Source organism: Leptodactylus fuscus, chromosome 4 (assembly GCF_031893055.1).
Source record: "Leptodactylus fuscus isolate aLepFus1 chromosome 4, aLepFus1.hap2, whole genome shotgun sequence".
In the NCBI taxonomy this organism is placed as follows: domain Eukaryota; kingdom Metazoa; phylum Chordata; class Amphibia; order Anura; family Leptodactylidae; genus Leptodactylus; species Leptodactylus fuscus.
Window position 1 is genome coordinate 80,204,636 of NC_134268.1, and position 20,541 is coordinate 80,225,176.

The 20,541-nt window shown below is 36.6% G+C and overlaps 1 protein-coding gene across 2 annotated transcripts in view; it reads left to right on the plus strand.

Annotated features, from left to right (window-relative positions):
- DOK6 (docking protein 6) overlaps positions 1 to 20,541 on the plus strand; it is a 366,775-nt gene that overhangs the window by 108,926 nt on the left and 237,308 nt on the right. For both annotated transcript variants that reach the window (XM_075270784.1, XM_075270785.1), the window contains exon 2: positions 16,121 to 16,228. In XM_075270784.1, coding sequence (XP_075126885.1) covers positions 16,121 to 16,228 — 108 coding nt within the window. The remainder of the gene's footprint in view (positions 1 to 16,120; positions 16,229 to 20,541) is intronic.

A 20,541-nucleotide genomic window follows, 5' to 3' on the forward strand; every position in this document is an offset into this window, starting at 1 on the left:
TTAATGGGTGTCACACAATGGTTATCACTTACACAAAAATTACGGCACTGGCGCCTGGGGAATAGATTTGGCTATTGTAGCATTAGGGTATACAGTGTTTAGCAATGGTAAATAAAAAACTTTCCAGCGCCAAAAAATATTTAAATAAAACTTGACTTTTACTTCATACAACTAAAATTGTAAATACAATGGATCCATATGAAATACAAATAAGAGTAGCTTACGCGTTTCGGGGCTACGAAACATGCCCCTTACTCATGGCTATGAGTAAGGGGCATGTTTCGTAGCCCCGAAACGCGTAAGCTACTCTTATTTGTATTTCATATGGATCCATTGTATTTACAATTTTAGTTGTATGAAGTAAAAGTCAAGTTTTATTTAAATATTTTTTGGCGCTGGAAAGTTTTTTATTTACCATTGCTACATATCTCATCCTCTTCAGTCGGGGATTTATCCGTAGCAGCCAACTCAAGTGTTTTTCCATTCCTTTTCTATATATTTGTTTGGGGTCTGAGCGGTTTTTGGAAATGTATACAGTGTTTCACCACCTGAAAAGAAACTTCCTAAGGCTGAGGACCCATGTGGCAGAAACACAACTTTTCAGCTTTTTTTGTTGCAGATTTTGCTGCGTTTTTCTGAGCCAAAGCCAGGATTGGATTGAGCAGAAGGGAGACATATAAGATGCTTCCAGATATTTCCAATTTCAATGGCACAGATATGGTTTTCACTGACCTATACATTATAAATGAATTGAGAGGGCCGCAAATGCAGACAGATATAAGACCTGCTCTATAGTTTTCAGCTCCTCAATTTGGCCTGAACACACTGACGCAAAAAGAATGGCTGTGTGTATGGGCCTATTGAAATATAAAAGTCCATAGTTATATCCACAAAAATGGATAAGAGGTATGGTCATGTGCATTACCATTTAGTGACTCCATGTGACATCAGTACTGTAGGGTGCCACCTACAACTACCTATTGGCTGAGAGTTTCTTCTGTATTTCCAGATCAATACATGTGGTGATGGTAATTTTTGTTTGTCTGACACAAATCATTATTTGCTTAAAACCAAACAATTTGGAATATTCAGGTCAAAGCTGCTGTGTGATGAATCGGTTCGCCCATCTCTAGTGCTTAAATACAGATGTTTCCACACTTAAATGATCTACAGTTTGCTGAAAGATTACAATATGTCTTGAAATAAAAGCTTTGGAAGTTTGCAATTCATACTAGGGGTCCTTCATAGACACAAATAAGATAGTTAGCATTTCACTTTGTGATAGCTTGTCATCAAACCATGTTATGTTTAGAAAAGCTGCTTAACTCATCATATACATATGTGGACATGTCCATGTAAGGCTGAACACATCTGTGTCATACCACACAAACCTGTAAAGTGTGACACTGTTTCAGTAAGAAAGCAGCCGAGTAATCCTGAACACCACTTTTAATAGATGAGTAACATTTACAAGTAAGCATACTTGGATACAGTGTAAAATTTCAGACTAGATTAGTTTAATTGTGTTTTGTTTGTAGCCCTGATAAACCCTTCACAAATACGAAATGGAATATATATTAGCCATTATACTTCTTTTTAAACTGTGGTTGTTATGTACTTATAAAAAGATTATTTTCTATACAGAATGTTCTTTGCTATTTGATAGAGTACATACAGGGACAGTAAGCAATTGTAATAAAAAAGCAATTTCCTTTTCGAACGACTCTAGTGGTTTTGATATCTCTTATCAGAATTAATTTAATTTGATGAACCTTAGATTTAGAAATGAATATTTCTACATTAGAGAAGGTAATCCTGGAGAACAACATCAATATAACCCCCTAGATCAGAGACTAATTAGTTCACAATATGAGAGACTTTCTAGATAAGCAGATGTATACACGCAATAACATAATTTAATTCATGTCAAATGATTTACAAAATGTCACAATATCCTATAAAGATGCACTGAGATTTTCATTATAAAATCTGATTCAAAGTCAGATGGCAAGTTATGCTAAAGCTTTGTGAACACTTACTGATATGCTGTCACTTTTGTGTCAATACCTGAACAACCGAGATGCTGAATGCTGCTTGCACCTCTGTGGAAATGGGGTAGGAAAGCTGTCCCTGGCGCTATGACGGATGACTAGACCCTGCCTGAGGGTGTTGGTCAGCTGTACCCAAGCTAAACTTAGCCCTGACAACTACTAGCTCTCTAAATGTGAAGACCTAACAGACAGGTGGGGTGAGAGCTGAAAGAGGCTAGGGACTGGGAAACTAGAGGCAGTCACCCCTAATGAAAGACTAGGTGCAGCTGCAAACAATACTAACTAGGATGGGATGTGCTGGAGAACTAACAGGTGCAGCACGACCACTAAACACACAACAGGAAATGAGGAGAGGAAAAGTGGAGTAGTGAGGAAAGGGTATCACAGGACAGGGGCAAAATAAACCTGAAGCTCTAAACAAAAACTCACTAATACCAAAACGGTGACAGGCAACCAGAAATGTAGGACAGGGGTTGAGTAGAAATGCTGAGGGTAAAACAGACTCTCACACAAAACAAAACTCACCACTTCCAATTCTGCTCCTGAGACTGTACGAGTACCACTAACCTCTCCTACTAAATTGGGCCAAGAATCCTAGTTGGTAACAATGAAAACTGGTGACAACTGAACCCAGTATTCAGTCCTTTACAGACCCTGGAAAGATTTGAAAGGTTGATGACAATGTCAAACACCTGAAGCTTGCATCTACTGAGACATCAAGCCAGCTCAAGTATGGCAACACAGGCCACACAGATAGGTCAGGTTAACCTGAATATGTTGCATCTCTAGTGGTGATAGTGTTTTCTCTTGATAGGTTACCAATGGATATGACCATTAATGCAGTGATGTGCTGTGGTCTGTCACTTGTCAGCAACCCAACCATTATTTTATTAATATTGCCAGGTTATCAGTCAGGAATAGTGTGCGTATGAGAACCCTCCAACTACTAGGTGGTTATGGCTTGGTTTCAGAGAATAAACAATCCTGCATTCATAGTTGTATCCATTAGGAACTAATTAATAGTGTCAACAGTGAAGATCAAAAATGTATTAATATTTGCATAAAAGTTTAACTTTTTAATGACTACAATTTTAAATATGGTTATGTTCATAGGAATACAACTTTAAAGCTCCATTCACACAGAGTAACGCCAGGCGTCATTTGTGTGTAATTTGTGTGTCTTTTACGGCCGTCATAAAACGTTTACATAGAGTTCTATAGGAAAAGACGTCCGTAATTTACGGCCGTCATTTACGGCCGTCATTGTAATGACGGCCGTAAATGACGTCCGTAAACCCTTTCGCTGCCAGGCACGTACACTGTACGTGCTCCCAAGGTGGCACTTCAGTAGCCGAGGACGTACTTAGTACATCCTCCCTACTAATGCCGATATCTCTGGACTGCATCAACCTATCTTGATGCTTTAAAATGCATTTTAAAGAAGAGACTCGATGATTAGATGTACAGTCTTGGAGCAATTCACTGTTGAAAACACAATTTGGCATTGAGATCCAACTGCAGATCTCAATTCCCGACAGCGTTTCAACAGTGAATTTCTCCAAAACTTTACATCCAATCATAGAGTTGATATCATTTTAAAGATGAGAGTCTCCTCTTTAAAATGCAATTGAAAGCATCAAGATATGTTGATGCAGTCCAAAGATATAGAGCTCCAAAGTGCCCCCCCCCCTCCTGTCTAAGCAAGCAATTTGTGATCTAACAAGAAAGGAAGAGGGACACGGAGCAGTGCAGCAGAGAGAGAGGCAGAGAAACAGTCTCTCTGCATCAGACTCTCTGCATAACTTGTATGTGACAGCAGGAGGGGGGTGGCAGGGACTCTATTGTCCTTATTAACCCTTCTCCTGCCAATCAGAGCGTATACTATACATTTGTCTCTGATTGTCACATACAGTTATAATGTAATTCCCCCCTGAGCTTTACTAGTGGGGTATTCTTATGTTATACCTCCTGAACATAACCAGGAAGTTTGTTGGCACTGTGACCCAGACGTTTACCATTGTCCAGGTCGCAGAGCCAAAAAAAAAAAGTCGCATCAAACACTTACACAACATATACATAAAGTCGCAAATAAAGTTTACATTTCACCCAATCCCTGTCCTGTCTATACCTGAGCTTTCTACAGTAAAATATGTCTCTAGTGATGTCCGTTACACACTAAAATAATAGTAATAACGATTATCACTAGAGATGAACGTATAGTTTGCTAAAATTATTATAGGGGGATGGAAAATAACATTTTTATGTAAAGTCCTATTTAATTTGCATGCACAAAATGGGATGGCGCATTTCTGCGATTTTGGCGATTCTTTAACACCCACCCCTGTAAATATATACATGTGTGGTATGTATGAACTCCTCACATATTGCAGTTTTATGGACAGTACATTATGTTTGCAGAAAGGGATTTCTTGAGCCGCACTTTAGTGGCAAATTTGAATTTTTGCGCAATTTTTGCTAGTAATCTCTGTTTGCAGCAAAGTTGAATGAAGGTGGTTGTATATATAAACTATTAAATTGTTTTTTTTATATACGGTATGCTGTGTACTCTGAAAAAAGTTATATTTTGGTATCACAGTCACAGTTTGGTAGGTGCAGTATAGCTTTTTAACATATTAGTGAACAACAGCAAAATCCTGCTTGTCTTCTGTATTTGTGTTTTTGGAAGTCCGAGCTCTTGTTGTAGTTGATGTTTGCGGTACATATAGTATATTTACACATTGTATACACCATAAGCTATTATTTTAAAAGTATTTTGTATATGAATGTGAGATTGAACATGAGTTTTAGGTGCAAATATGTGTTTTAGTGTATTTTTTCAAAAAATTATTTGTGTTGGTTGCAAAGTTGCATGAAGGTGGATGTGGCTATCGATGACCCATTAAGACATTTGTAATCTTCAGGTTGTCTACTTTCAAAAAATATATAGGGTTTAGGGATTCACTCACTTTTCATGGTGTGTAATCCCTACATTTTATAGAATGATACTTTTTTAACATTTCCAGCTTCAAAGCAGAATTTTGTTCCTTCCAGTTCTAGCGATTTTCTGAAGACACGTGCATGCGGGTTCAGGCCATAGTGATATGTATGAACTCTGCACATGTTGAAATCTTATTTTTAGGAGGTTTGGTGCATTTAATTTTTTTGTTTGGTTTCTGCTTTTAACAACTAATATACATTTATTTGCATTTTTTCATAAAACATTCACTTTAAATCAAAATTGCATGACGGTGCCTGTTCGTATACAGTACCAAGTGGCATTCTGCCAATGCTGCAGGTGTCTACTTTAAGAAAATATATAGGTATGGGTGGAGGGGGGTTGGATGCTTTTTTAATGTTGCAATTTAGGTTTGATTTGTCCATCTCAAAACTGTGAAAATTGCTCTGGCTACTGGAGGTGCAAAATTTCCAGAGACCCTTGGCAGCAAAAAGGTTAAAATATATACACCTAGCCAATAGCCAGAATGAGAAGGTGAAAATAGATGTAAGACAATAACACATGGCTGGATCAAACTACCCACAGGGTGTTGTTACATGCTACACACACAGAGGCACATAGATCTCCATATATATTTGTTGAGGTTGGGTCACTGCATTGCTGCTGTGGTTTTTCCTGTAGTGCTTTTATGCTTCAATCTGCTACATGGGGCCTTTGACTGAAAACATTTTTTAAAACCTTTATACGTAAATGAAAAAAGTGGGTTTGCAACACTCAAGCCACAAAATGTGTATGTAGTAAGACACTACAATTAAAATGCAATAATAAAGCATACTTATGCACATCCAATTATCTGCACCTGTAATTAATGCAAAAAATCAGATGAAAAAAATATTAAAAATGAAAAAAAAAATGCTTTTAATTTGTAAGTGTTTATATAAAGTGCATCTGATAAGTGAATAAACAATATTGTTCTAACAATAATGCATAAATGTGATGCTGAAAATCAGAATAGGAACTAGAACCATGAGAGCATAAAAATTCCCACGCTTCACTACGCTAACTGGCCGCTTTGTCAAGGTCTGTTTTTTTTAAAACAAGACTTTTTAAAAATGGCTTTGACTTTTCCTGAGACAATAAAAACTGTAATAAATGTGTAGCCTTGGGAGGGTGCGAGGTCGGGGTATGGCAGGTTCCCAGCTTTTTACGGTAGTATTGAGGAATGAGTGTATAGGGTGAATACAATAGAAGAAGAGCTAAAACCATAGTGAGTACATTGACAATCAACATCACTTATGCCGTAGCTTCTTCATAGAATAAAAGTTATAATGAGGTATACTGAGAGACCATTATGTGGGATATTTACAAGGGTATCATTGACCGATTGAACTCTTGACTTATTTTAATTCATACTTTTAGTGATATGTAAGCTTGATTTATAGTGTGACTAATATGCCTGTAAAGGTTTCTGAACTAGGTCTCTTTCCTCTCATTCTAAATGGTAATTGTAATCATTTCAGGAGGTCATTGTTGACATGAAGCAATAAAAATATGTTATTACTCTGGGCTGCTTGTAAAGATGTTGTTCTAGCATGCTAACTGAACGTTGTGAATTATTATGTTCAAATAGCTACAGTACATACTTTTATGTAATTTGCATAATTATTCATATGCTTGAGGGAAGCACAATACAAGTATGCAGTGTTGTGTCACAACCCCATGCTAGCAAGGCTGAATTGCAAAAAAAAGCTATTATTACAAACTAAAGTATAATTATTGTTTCACTGTGGATTAACACTTTCATAGAAATGACATTAATACACAAATACACCATGGATTCATGCTTGTGATATTATTAATATTAAAGGAATATCTTATCTTATTACCAGTAGGATTCTGCTTAAACATTATATTTTCATGGTGGAAAAGTATACTTTGTTTATATATGCAGGCCACCAATGCTTAAATTGGGCTGGAACACGCCGGAACTCAGTTCCACCATAATTACAAAATGTCTTCCACTGTTCCAGCATAATTTATACCAGAATGCTGTTTACATATTGGGAGACAGATTTGCATATTCTTCCCATGTTCCCTTGCAGTGGAGCAACTATGGCTGTATACAGTAAGTCTCCACACACCTGAGAAGGTGGTCTCTCCCTAAGGATAGATGTTATCCCCACAATCTGGTCTCTCAGCCTCTCACTTAAACCAAATCAATTCTCTCTAGGCTGCGCTGATGAAGTCCAAAGAGACAGAAACGGTTCCGTCCATAGCTGAGAAATTGATTTGGTTATAACCTTGCATCATGCAGTAAAGACTTCTGGGAAGTCGGGCATGTTGTTCAGGGTGCTTGCTATAGAGGGCAGGATACCAGAGGCATTGTCTCCCTGTTTACATCTTGGGAGACAGATTTGCATATTCTTCCCATGTTCCCTTGCAGTGGAGCAACTATGGCTGTATAAGTCTCCACACACCTGAGAAGGTGGTCTCTCCCTAAGGATAGACGTTATCCCCACACACTCCCAGAATGCTGAAATACATTTTGTAAGTTTATGTTCCACATTCCATGTCAGATTCATTTCTTCATACCGTGTAAAGAAATGTGTTTGATGTGGAACATAAAAAAACAATGTTACTTACATCTCCTGGCTCCAGAAGGCTTCAGGTCTACTTGGTGACATCCCAGACATCACATGGGCCAGGGCTTGCGTTCTTATGCCCATGCTCACGTGATGTCCCGTACATCACTGAAGTTGGATGACATTTGCGGGGATTGCGCTGGAGCCAGAGAAAGATAAGTAACAGTGTTTATGTTTTTATCTTCCTCTGGGTCTCCAATTATTCTTCTTTGGGGTCTGATAAGATACTTTTTGCAGGAGCAACTATGGGGCATAATACTTTGTGCAGAGGCCGCTATGGGGCATAATACTTAGTGCAGGGACAAGTACGGATAATAGTGTGTGCAGGAATGCGGGGGGGGGGTAGTTCTTGGCCAGTCAGGGCCTTTGGGGGAGGGGGGATAATTATTCCAGAGCTCCCATACATTTTTTTCCCAATTTAAGCACTGTAGGCCACTATTACCCCTCGAGCGCTAGTGTATTCAACATATAAAAAATAGTACAAATAGGGTTCTGCATCCTTAAGATATGCCACCAATATTGGATCAATAGGGGTCTGACGGTTTGGACCCCCTCATATCAGCTTTTGTCCCACACCATGCAGCTCCTAGTATTCTTTACATACTGGACACTGCCCATTCACTATACTTTTAGTAGCAGCAATTATCAGTACTGCAGCGACATCTCATTCAAATCTATTGGACACCACTGCAGTACCCGTAACCGCTGCTACTAGAAGTATGGTGAGTGAATAGCACAGCACCAGGCATGCAAACAATGCCCATAGCTGCAGGCTTTAGGAAACTGCAGGAGTGCACTTGCATTCATTATGAAGCTTGCTACTAACACCAGTCTTCATAAATCTGACCCTTTGTCTTCTGCAGATATATATATATCAAACCACAGCAAAATCTGCATGTGGTGTGTATATAGATTTTGTTGCAGATGTATTGTGGATTTCATCCTATGCATTTATAGAGTGAAATACAAAACAAATATATGAATATTGAAATACAAATAATAAATAAAACATATTGAACATGCTGCAGGCTAAAAAAATCAACATGTTCATATATATGAGGCTTTTAACTATACGTGACTGCAGGTCTTGAAAACCCCATCCACATGTATTTTACTGTAAATTACATTGGGTTTGCACATAAAATCTTCAGCAATTCCCTGGCTAGAGGGAGTATAATGACTGGCAGTACTACTGTATAGAGTGTGCTAGTTTAGTATTGTATGGGGAAAAAATAGTTTGAAAGGTAAGATTGTTTATTCCTCAGAAGAAAATCTTTTTCTATTCAGGGTTTAAAGAGGTTGCCCCATCTCAAGCATCCTATCTATACTGGTAGTTTATGTAAATTGAAGACCTTTTCTAAATATATAGCTTTTGAAAATTGACTTTGTTTGCCTGCTATGTGAACTTATTCCTCCCATTGTTTATGCAGTGTTTCCATAACGCTGGACCTGTGTGATAGGACAAGTGACATCTCTCACTGCTTTTGCTGGCAGGACAATCATTCAGCTAATTGCAGTTTGCTGATAAAGCCCTGTCTGTTATCTCTCTATGTAAACACACAGATAACACTGAGTCCATTCTGTACAAGCATCTGCATATTATCTGATCAGCATAAGTATTGTGATACTTCTCAGGCATGTTCGGCAAGAGGGGGGAAATATAGGAAGTGAGAAGAGGAGACAGCAGGCAAAGCTGAAACAAGAAGATGGAAAAACTCCTTTACCATGATAATACATGAACATAATTTGCTTCTTTCTTTCAAATTACTTCCTCTGTAAGATGCTGAACCTTCTTGTCTTGTTCCTTTACTGCAATTTTTCCAGCTGTGTTAGTACAGATTAAAGGGGTTGGCCACCTTCAGACCAATATTGACAAACAAATGTATAATAAAAAGTTGCACAATTTTCCAATATACTTTCTGTATTAATTCCTCACAGTTTTCTAGATCTCTGCTTGCTGTCATTCATTCTGTTACTTCTAGAGGATAAATGTCTGACCATGGTCATGTGATGAGTACACAGGTGCACAGCTGATTACCAGGCAGTTGTCTGATTATTGTGCTGTGACTATAATGAGCAGAACCTGTGTACTCATCACATGACCATGAATCATATATCACATGACCATGGTCAGACATTTATCCTCTAGAAGTAACAGAATGAATGATAGCAAGCAGAGATCTAGAAAACTGAGGAATTAATACAGAAAGTATATTGGAAAATTGTATACATTTTTAATGTACATTTGTTTGTCAATATTGGTCTGAAAGTGGCCAACCCCTTTAAGCACAGGTTGAAAAGAGGTCAATAATAAAGGGCAAGAATATAAGGACCATTAGACTGTTTTCAGAGGTACTGTAATATTTGCACTGAGGTACTTGAGAGACACAAAAACAACTCTACCACATAAGAAACCAGCATTATACATTGTACATGATACTTAGAGGATCCTGGAACATATTTGCATTGAGTTTAAAGTTATACCTTTGGTTATGTTGAAAATATGTGGCATTGTACTAGGTTTTCCCTTTATATCACCTGTAAGCTCTGTCTCTCCTCTACCTTCTTCTTATGCACTAGACATGGTTATATACCATCAGTTAATAAATGTCTTGGTGTATTCATTTTCAGACAGATACTCCATAATGGGGCTATGGGGTTCTGATGCCCTTATGTTTCACTATGCTACTCAATTGAGATCTTTCATTCTTGAAAAAGATCTTAAAATACATTTAAACTTCATGGTTATAAAATCTCATTCTTGAGAGTTCCCTTAAAAATTCAGAACAAAGTCTGTAGTTTTTGTTTTTTTTCCGCAACATTGAACCTTGAATGTATGTCCCTGAAGGTTAAAGGGGTTATCCAGGATTAGAGAATCAGTTTCTTTCTTTCTTCCTCATCCCAGAAAGTGAGATTGTTAGTCACATAGTCATACTACATACATACATACATACATACATACATACATACATACATACAGTACATACTTGACTATTTTCATGTATTATGTTAATATGTCCCTTTTCTTTAGAAATCTATTTTTAACTAGCTATTTCTTTCTTATATTCACGGCCAGGTGATAAATGAATGTGATAATGGGCTTTTTTCTTAATGTATGGTAATTTGTCTCTTGTGCTATGTTTATGTAACTTTGTCACTTAATGGGTTTCTGCATTACGCTGTGTAGCGGCCTCATTCTATAGTTGTATGGCAATCGTGGTTATTTATGTTGTAAGAACACTAATAAAACATAACGTAGAAGAAAAATGTAAAAGGTTAAACATATATGTAGTGGAAGCACCTGGATACCAGAATGTCTTTATCTTCTACTTCCTTTGTTAACATGCGAGCTTGTTTGTGTTCCATTTTGCAGCTGTGATTCTCTCTCTGGTTCTTTCCATTGTGTAGAGTTTTGAAGAGGATGCAAGTGATTTACATTGTATTGTGATGTAAATACAAAGAAGACTCTATATTATAGCTCAGCGTTGTCTGTTTTGCTAATTCACACCTGGAATCTTTAAAATGAATTTGACAATTTCCGATGAGAACAAAAAAAATGAGAACATAGAAAAGCAATTTGAGGATCCTAACAAAATGCAGAATGTTTTTGTTTCTACATAATGTGTAAAACATTGTATATGCTTAACTATTATTTACTGTGGTGTATATTCACTGATCCTCTACCATCCTTCACTCATAGCCAAAGACATTGTAAAGGTAACATGCATTCTGTCTTCTGTTGCTGTCAAAAAATTCATTTAGACTTATTTGGACTAACTATTCTCTTGTGAGGATAAGTTTCATAACGTGCATATCGGCCCACATTTACTAATAGGTAATATAATCATAGGCAGTCTGGAAATTTGTCAGATCTATCACGGGATGATAAATCTGGTCTGTCATTAGATTGTCTAGTTTAAGTTCATGCCAACTATAGGTTGGGTCAAAAATTTAAGTCAACATTTTGGTACAATTTGGTGTATTTTATTTGCTACACCTGCTACCTTCTAAGACTTTGCCCTTTCCCATGAAGTCACATCCACTTGCCATACAAGTCATAAAAATGTTTTCTCAAATCAGATTCACTAAAACACAACACAACACATTTTGGTGAATTTATGCCAGAATCTAGTCAAATCCACAATAGTAAATCTTCCATGTTTCAGATCCATAGCTATAAGTTGTTGTCTCACAGTTAAAAGATTGTAATTTTCTTAGACCTCAGTAAAGAGTATTATTTATTTTTCATCTCTTTAAATACTTTTAAGTTGTTTTTCAAAAATAAAAACCATGGCATCCAGCTAGGCACAGAGATCATTATGGGAACTCTTTAGGGTTACAGTACAGTTATCAGAAACATTTATCTTTGTACCATATCAGCCAGTGGATATGAAATGTAAAGATTGAGAGTCCTCAGTAGTTGATACCTTTTTAATGGCTAACAAAAAATGATGACATATTGCAAGCTTATGGAACACAATGGTTCCTTCATCAGGCTGGTATAACACAATATCTGAAGGCAGGCAGATTTATACAGGAATACAGTAAGAAATATATATCTTTGTATCATATTAGCCAGTGGATATTAAATATAAAGATTGAGATTCCTTATTCCTGTATAAATCTGCCTGCCTTCAGATATTGTGTTATACCAGCCTGATGAAGGAACCAAGTTGTTCCGAAAGCTCGCAATATGTCATCATTTTTTCAAAGAAAAAAATAGAAAAGAGTTGGGGTGGGCACTCACCATTCGAAAGTCGGTAGATGACACTTCCCTTTGGTAAAAAACAAAGTCCTTTATTAAGTGCGGATAAAAATAATTATACAGGGAGGGAGAAAAACATTATCAGCAAAAAAAATGGCAACAGCCGTTTCGCGTCTATACTGACGCTTTTTCAATCCAAGAATGCAACAACTCTTTTCTATTTTTTTCTTTGAAGAATCGTATGCTAAATATAGGGGTTGTAGAGCACCACTTTTAACGGTATGCAACTGGCAGACTTAACCAGTGAAGGGTAATAACAGAGGAAAAGAGGAATGACCCGAATCATAAGGATGATATATCATATATAGCTGTGCCGTTCAATTTCTTTTCTTTTCACAATGAGAATTTGTCATCATTTTTTGTTAGCCATTAAAAAGGTATCAACTACTAAAGACTCTCAATCTTTACATTTCAGTACAGTTATCATCAGGCTCAGGAAGACCCTGTACCCTTCACCCTATCACATGACAAGTGTAAATGTTTTTATTTATTTTTTTTCAATAGGAAGTAAACACTAAAGTTTCCTATGGAACGACTGATTTTAAAACCTGATTTTATTGGGATTGAGTTGATTGATGCATGTCTCAATGCTTAATCCATTCTTTACTATAAATGTCTGTTCTGCTGGGCACATTCAATGTTGCTCTCCAAGGTACTTGCATTTTGTAACTGGTCTAGGATTTACAGTATGTACTTTTAAATCTCTTGTGATGTTTTCTTGTATAACTAGTAAAGTAAAGATGAAAGTGAATGTTCACATGTCCTTTGCTTTCATATTATCTGATCTTCTAACGTAATCTTCTGATTTTGTGAAAGTTGATTTGAGCGTACCTTTCTACTGTAATTTATTTTGCGCATATATGTATACGTACAGATTTTGATATGAAATCCAGTTGTCTAATTAAATCTGAACAAATTCTCTCAAAAACAACAATAATACCATAATTCCACATCAGGGAATTCAATTTTCACTCAAAACATCATTAAACATATCGTTTTTAACCCCCTAAGGTCCATATTTATTTTGGGTCTTATGGACAAAGCGTCATTTTTTGTCATTGCTTTTATTTCTCTATTGACATAGTTGTATAGAGGATTTTTTTTTTTTTTTTGGGGGGGGGGGGGTTATATTCTTTGACAGCACCATTTTTACAGCACCAATAATTTAATGATTAACCTTTCTGGGATAGAATGAAAAAGCAGCAACTCTGCATTGATTTTTTGGTTACAAATTTTGTCTGACTTATTTCATGGTAAAAATAAAATGTTAAATTTTATTCAGTAAGTCATTTATTCTATTAACTTCTTTACTTTAGTTTTTTCAGACTTTTCAAAAGTCATACTAATATACTTTCCATTCACATAGGGCTAATTTTTGGCAGGAGAATTGATACTTTCTAGTGACACCAGCTGATATTCCATATGATGTACTACAAAGTTTGAAAAAAATATGAATGGGGTGGGATTGGAATGGGGTGGGATTGGAAGAGTAAATTTAGAGAAAATCTGTCACCAATACAAAATACTAAAAGCCATATCTCAGTTGATTCTTTCTGTGCCTGTGAAAGAGTTAGAATTTTTCTTTTTAAAATCTCTCTATCTATTCAAAAGATAAGGCCCCTGGAAGATTATATTTAAGCTATTTCTGATTCTTCAAGTGAGTGGGAACCTTCTGTCTTTCTCTGAGAAACTAAAAAGTTTCCTGCCCACATGGCAAATCAAAGCTAGGTTACATATAATTTTCCTGGGGTATTACTTTTTCAACAAATGGATGAATTTTAAAAAAGAATAACACCAACTTGATTAGGAGAACAGAAGCCATCAAATGATACTATAATGATATGGTACTTAGCATTTTGTACTCAGTGACAGGTCCTGTTTGACAGTATCATTTTCATATTTGTATTTAATTTACTTACTGTGGTAAAAGTGACACATTGACTTTACTCCATCAGTTTGATCGTAGCAAAGGTCAACATTATAACGATAGCACAGATGACAACAAATGCCATTGAAACCTATTGAAAAAGTTGAGATGACACTCTATGTATTTTTTCACATTGTTCACAGTGAATAAAAAATCACCAGGTATACAGATAGTTTACCTAGCATGAAGGGAAGCTTACAGAGAAAACAAAGTGAAGATAGAAATAAAAATAAAATGAAACTTTTAATAAATACAATAAAATAATAATTAGAGATGAGCGAACACTAAAATGTTCGAGGTTCGAAATCCGATTCGAACAGCCTCCCACTGTTCGACTGTTCGAACGGGTTTCAAACCCCATTATAGTCTATGGGGGGAAATGCTCGTTTCAGGGGTACGCAACATTCCATCAAATTCTACTTACCAAGTCCATGAGTGAGGGTCGGGATGGATTCTTCTCCCTGCGCAGCGTCCCTGGGTCCTCTTCCGGCCTTGAATTCACTCTGCTAGGCATCAGGCCTAGGCAGAGCCAACTACGCATGCCTGCGCCCGCGCGGACATGCGCAGTTGGCTCTGCCCAGGCCTGATGCCTAGGCAGAGTGTTCAACGGTGCCTAACAGCAACAGCTACAAATCGGAATACAGATTCAACTCTATGGTTAGAGACTGTAATACATGCGGCTCAATGTAGAGGTGTCTAAATGCAATGGTAAGGGAGTAATATGTATCAGAATCCCTGAAAACATCACATAGCTCCCTATCAGATGAAATAATGTCAGGCGTCACAACTATTCACAGTTTGGAATGAATACTTTTATATTTTAATCCAGGCATTTTGGATAATGTAGAACTAATATGTTTATACTTTTTATTTACATAATGGGGAGAGGAGGGTAACTAACATTTTTATTATTTTCAGGTTTTTTCAATATTTATTTATTTATTTATTTATTTATTCATTAATTTAGAGGGTTTCTTTTGCTTTTTTTTACCATTATGTTTAGTACCCATGGGGAAGGGGGAGTTGACTATTTATATAATATAGTTACATAGTTACATAGTTATATAGTAGATGAGGTTGGATAAAGACATTAGTCCATCAAGTCCAACCTATAAACCTACAACCCCTACAGTGTTGATCCAGGGGAAGGCAAAAAATTCCATAATATATTGAAACATTTCTATAACTAAGATGAGAGGGAATTTTTTGGTCGCAGGATGAGTTAAAGTTCGCATTGGTGTCAGTTTTGGAATCATAAAACTGTTTATTGCTTTTTATTTCATTTGGTGCCTACTGGGTTGGACTAAAACTGCAATTCTGGCATTATTTTTTATATTTTACAGCATGTACATAAAATATTACAGTAAGTTTATAGTCCTGGCCATTAACAAATGGACTTGGCAATTCCAAATACTTTATATGTATTTTTCTATTTTTATTTCTAAAAATTCTTTTAATCGGGAAAAGAAGTTAGGGTTATAATTTTTTTGTTTTGTTTTTTTACATTTATTTGGTTTTGAAGTAAAAAAATATAAAATTCGGTAGCACTAAATGAATGTGCTAAAAATGACTTTGTAAGAAAATTGAGTACAATAAGAGCAACTGAATGTTCTTGCAAAATAAAAAAAATCTGAATGAAACACACAAGCTATTTTATTGACATCTATAGCTATTTATTTATCCTGTTAACTGTTCTTATGTTCTGCTAAGCTGGTTTTACACTACTATATTATTTTCGATGTTAAGTCAGAATTTATTGATTTATACTTTTATTCTCAGATTTATAGGCGCTGCTGGTTAGTTTTTAAGAAGGCCTCAAGTAAAGGACCGAGAAGGCTAGAAAAATTCCCAGATGAAAAAGCAGCCTACTTTAGGACGTTTCATAAAGTAAGTTTACATTTAAATAAATATATTTCTTTATTTATAGATTAGTCTATATACATAGTATATGGGTTGAACTGAGAAAATACTGCTTTGTCATGTAAATAATTATTTACCAAAAATAGATATACTCTAATTTTAGGTATGATAAATATAATTTTATCTTTTGTTTTAAGTCTGATTATCTTTGTTCTTGCATTTTACATCTGTATGAAAACAAAATTACCGGTATATTTACGGTATCACTAAATTCTGATTATTATTATGCTTATTATTTCCAATTTTTCTTACACTGATTTCTAGACTATGTTAGAAAAGTAGTGAATCTGTCTGCTAATACTAATAGAAATGTACATCAAACAGTTGTGAATCCTACATAGTCTGACAGTAATGGAATTGCTAGAAGAGTAATTCCCCAGTAGCTACTGGTGAACCCTGGAAGGGAGGGATGGTGAGTCCTAAGCCAAACCCTCCCCTGTCCCTTTCTACTTGCCTCACTGCCCTAGGTGGCAGAGGACAACTGGGTGGCAGTCCCTTCTTATGATATAGCTGATAACACAGAAAGCAGACAAGAAAAACAACAACAAACGAGAGGTCAGCTAGCAAGAGGTCAGAACCAGTGAAGCAGTGCAGTACAGAGTCAGATTCCAAGAGAATAGTCACAAGAAAAGCCAAAGGTCAAAAATGCAAATACAAACAGTAATAGCATGGAGCCAGCATGCACAGAAAGGCAAATAGCAGGCACAAAGGTGAGTATGAGAAAACAATATATAGGATGAAAGAACCCGCCCCAGACTTGATTGGAAGGAAAAGACGTAAATAACACAAGTATGGCTGAGGTTAACTCTTTGAGGACTAGGGGGGAAACAAAGCTGTAAGATGAGTGTGGTGGAAAATTAATTGTAGAGGTGAGGCAATAGGACAGTGTTCAGACAGTGCAAGAAGAACCGAAAAAATGGATTCACAGCTGGACAAGCCTTCTACGCCATAGGATGTGGGCGGAGGATGGCACTGAAGTCCATACAGGCTTACACTGATATACTGCACTTGTCAGTACAGACTGTATAATGTCAGAGTGTAGAGGGATGCATCCCAAATGGTAACACCTAATTTTAAAGCAATTCTTAAACTTTCATTAAAGGAATTATCCACTTTCCAATATAGGATAGACTATCACTATTAGATCTACAAGAGTCTGACACCAAGGAACCCTCAAGATCAGATGCTCTGGGACAGCATAACTCTTGGTAATGTTTACATGCAAGTCACTCTGCTCACTCATTGTTCATAGAGTAGCAGTGGCTTTAAGTACTGCTGTGTTGCCCCATGGACTGCAATGATGGGAAGCACTACAGCTCCTAAATCTGCCACTATACTTTGGACAGTGAATGAACAGCATTGCCCCTAGTATGAAAACATTAACAAGAGCCATGCTGTCCTGGAGCAGCTAATCTTTAGGGACCATAAGTTTTGACCCCTCACAGATCTAACATTGATGGCTTATCCTAGGCCTATCGTTTAGAAATATTTAATGCACCATACATAAATCAAAATGATCATTTGTAGTATTTTCTCATTATAAATCTGTGGAAGAAAAACATATGTTATGATTGTGAAATAATTCTTGAAGAAGGAATTACTCTTTTAATATAGTTGGGGGAATTGACTATTTTCCCATGCAGAAAACTGCGTAAGTTTAAGTATTTGTGGCACATATTTGCGGCATGTCCCTTTTATTTGTACCAAAGATGTACCCGTTTGATCTATCTGTGCCCTGCTCGAAACTTTTTATGAAAGTGGGTGAAGCAAGGCAGAGACTAAATGCAACTGCGCCAACAAATGGAGCAAGCTGCACAGGTACAGTGGTGATAATGGTAGTTTTAATGACTTGGATATTGACTAGGGCCATGGTTCTAATTCATCTGCACATGGGAGAAATGTCCTTACTTATTGCAGGATAATTTTATAGGCCTTTCGTAGAAGATCCTACTAGAGACAATGCTCTGCGGTCATTTGTAATAAGGCAGAATTTTTTTTTACAAATGTGGCTGCTAATGGAGAAAGCCAAAGACAGAACACATAGGTCCGCTAAATCATAAAGGGGAGTTCATCCCCAGAGACCAAAAGAAAGCAGAGCTACTAAATTTCTTAAAGTTCTTCAGCTCTGGGTATACAAAAATGGAATAGATGATGCAGGTGGTTCTTATGTTGTTAATATATCAACTAATATACTATGTTGGATAAATACAGGAATGGCCCAAATTGAGCTAAACAAATTAAACATGAAAATGGCTTCTGGTCCAGATGGACTACAACCACAATAACTTAAAGGGATTTCTGTGTGTTATTAATTGATGACATATCCTATGACCCAGCTGTTTGTAGAGGCTGCATAAATGCTATAGCCTCTTCAGGACCAGACAAGCACATAGTTTTGTTTCAGCTGTACTTAGTATCACAACTCATGTCATTCACTTGAATAGGATTGAACTGTGAGAACCATGTGACTGATGAACTTGATGTCACATGGCCTATGAAGAGGAAGTAGCACTTGGGGAGCTAACAATTGATAAATAGGGGTGTCAGGCGTTGATCCCATACAGATCTAGTCCTGGAAAACCCCTTTAACTCAGTGCAGTCATAGTATATCCTGGACTCGATTGGCATGAAATAAACATTCATCTACTTTTTTCTACTTTAAAAGTGGTATGGATTATTTTACTCTTGATCTGAAGCAATTTTTCTCTGCACCTTTTCTGAACATCTTCAAAGGATACATAAGCTACATAAGATACATTTCATAGATTGTAAGCCCTCATAGATTGTAAGCCCTCGCGGGCAGGGCCCTCTACCCCACTGTGCCAGTCGGTCATTGTTAGCATTATATCTACCTGTATATTCTGTGTATTGTATGTAACCCCTCAAATGTAAAGCACAATGGAATTAATGGTGCTATATAAATAATAATAATAAAATAATAATAATAAGCTGTGGGTGTAGGATTTTGGTTTAGGTAATTCGACTAACAGAGCAGAATTCCAGACTACCCAGCCTGATCTTTGTTGTGATGTTCTGTTCTGTTCTGATCGTTGATTGGAATAACTGCATAGCTTACAATGTATGTAGTAGTATCTGCCAAAGGCTGAACAGATAATAGGTGACTTACCAGTTCTCTATCGCCAGTAAAAATCTTATGTCTATGGTGAGCTTAGCATGACCTAACAATACAGTGTACAGTGTCATATGAAACTGTTGTAGACCAAGTGGAAATATTCATATTTTGTATCTGAACTAATGAATCTAGATCAGTAAACGTTGCATATGTCCAAAAGGTAGAATATAGTGCATATAGTTCACACATAGTTTGATGTATACATATTGGGCTATACAGTTATAAGTGACCTCAATGGTCTTTTACATAGACAAGAATATGAATAACCTACAGACTTCACAATTTACCATATATATGACATTGAACTTTAACAAAAAAAACAATGCCCATTAAGTAACATTGAACTAATATGTTAAAGGTGTTTCAGATTAATTGAGGTCGGGGTCCCATGGGTCGGAAACACTGTGATTTGCCTTTGTCGGAACCCAGCGCGGTTTTGGAAATCACAGCATGTCAATTATGTTTATGGAAATGCCGGCGGCTTCCCCGTAGATATAATGGTAACAGAAAGTCCGTGGATGAAAACTCTGTGAGCTTTCTGTTTAAAGCGCTGGGGAAAGAACTGTGATGCGTTTCCCATCCCGTGGGGCCTTAGCCTGAATCCCCAAGGTCAGGTTGAAGGAAATCTAAAATGATTACTTAATCTTTTTGAGTAAGTCCGAAATCATCTACTGTTTTACATACGAATATTGTCCTATACTCTAGCACTTTTTAGAAACCCAGCTGTTAATTCCTTATTATGGCAGAGGTGATCTTCTTGTGCATGTAACGCTCCTGTCTAATAATCTATCCACAATACAGAAATCACGGTTAGTTCTCAGACTATAGAAAGTTACTGCATTCACGATTGTATCCATTAGCAACTGACATAGACAAAAACGACTCACCACTAAGATGGTTAGTGAAAATCTTTAAAATTCTGCAAAATTTGTAGTTATTTTGTATTTGAAAAAAAGTTCAACTTTTAGTTGTCTACGCATGAGAAGATCCTATGTTCATGAGAAAACCCCTATAAATAGCAATTCCAAGTTTGAGTCTTTACTAATGATTTTGACCCTAATTAGATTTATAGTATTTTCCTGTATTTTTTTGAAATTATTTTATCCTCTATTTTGATACACTTTTCAGGCCTCTTGTAGTGGAGTAT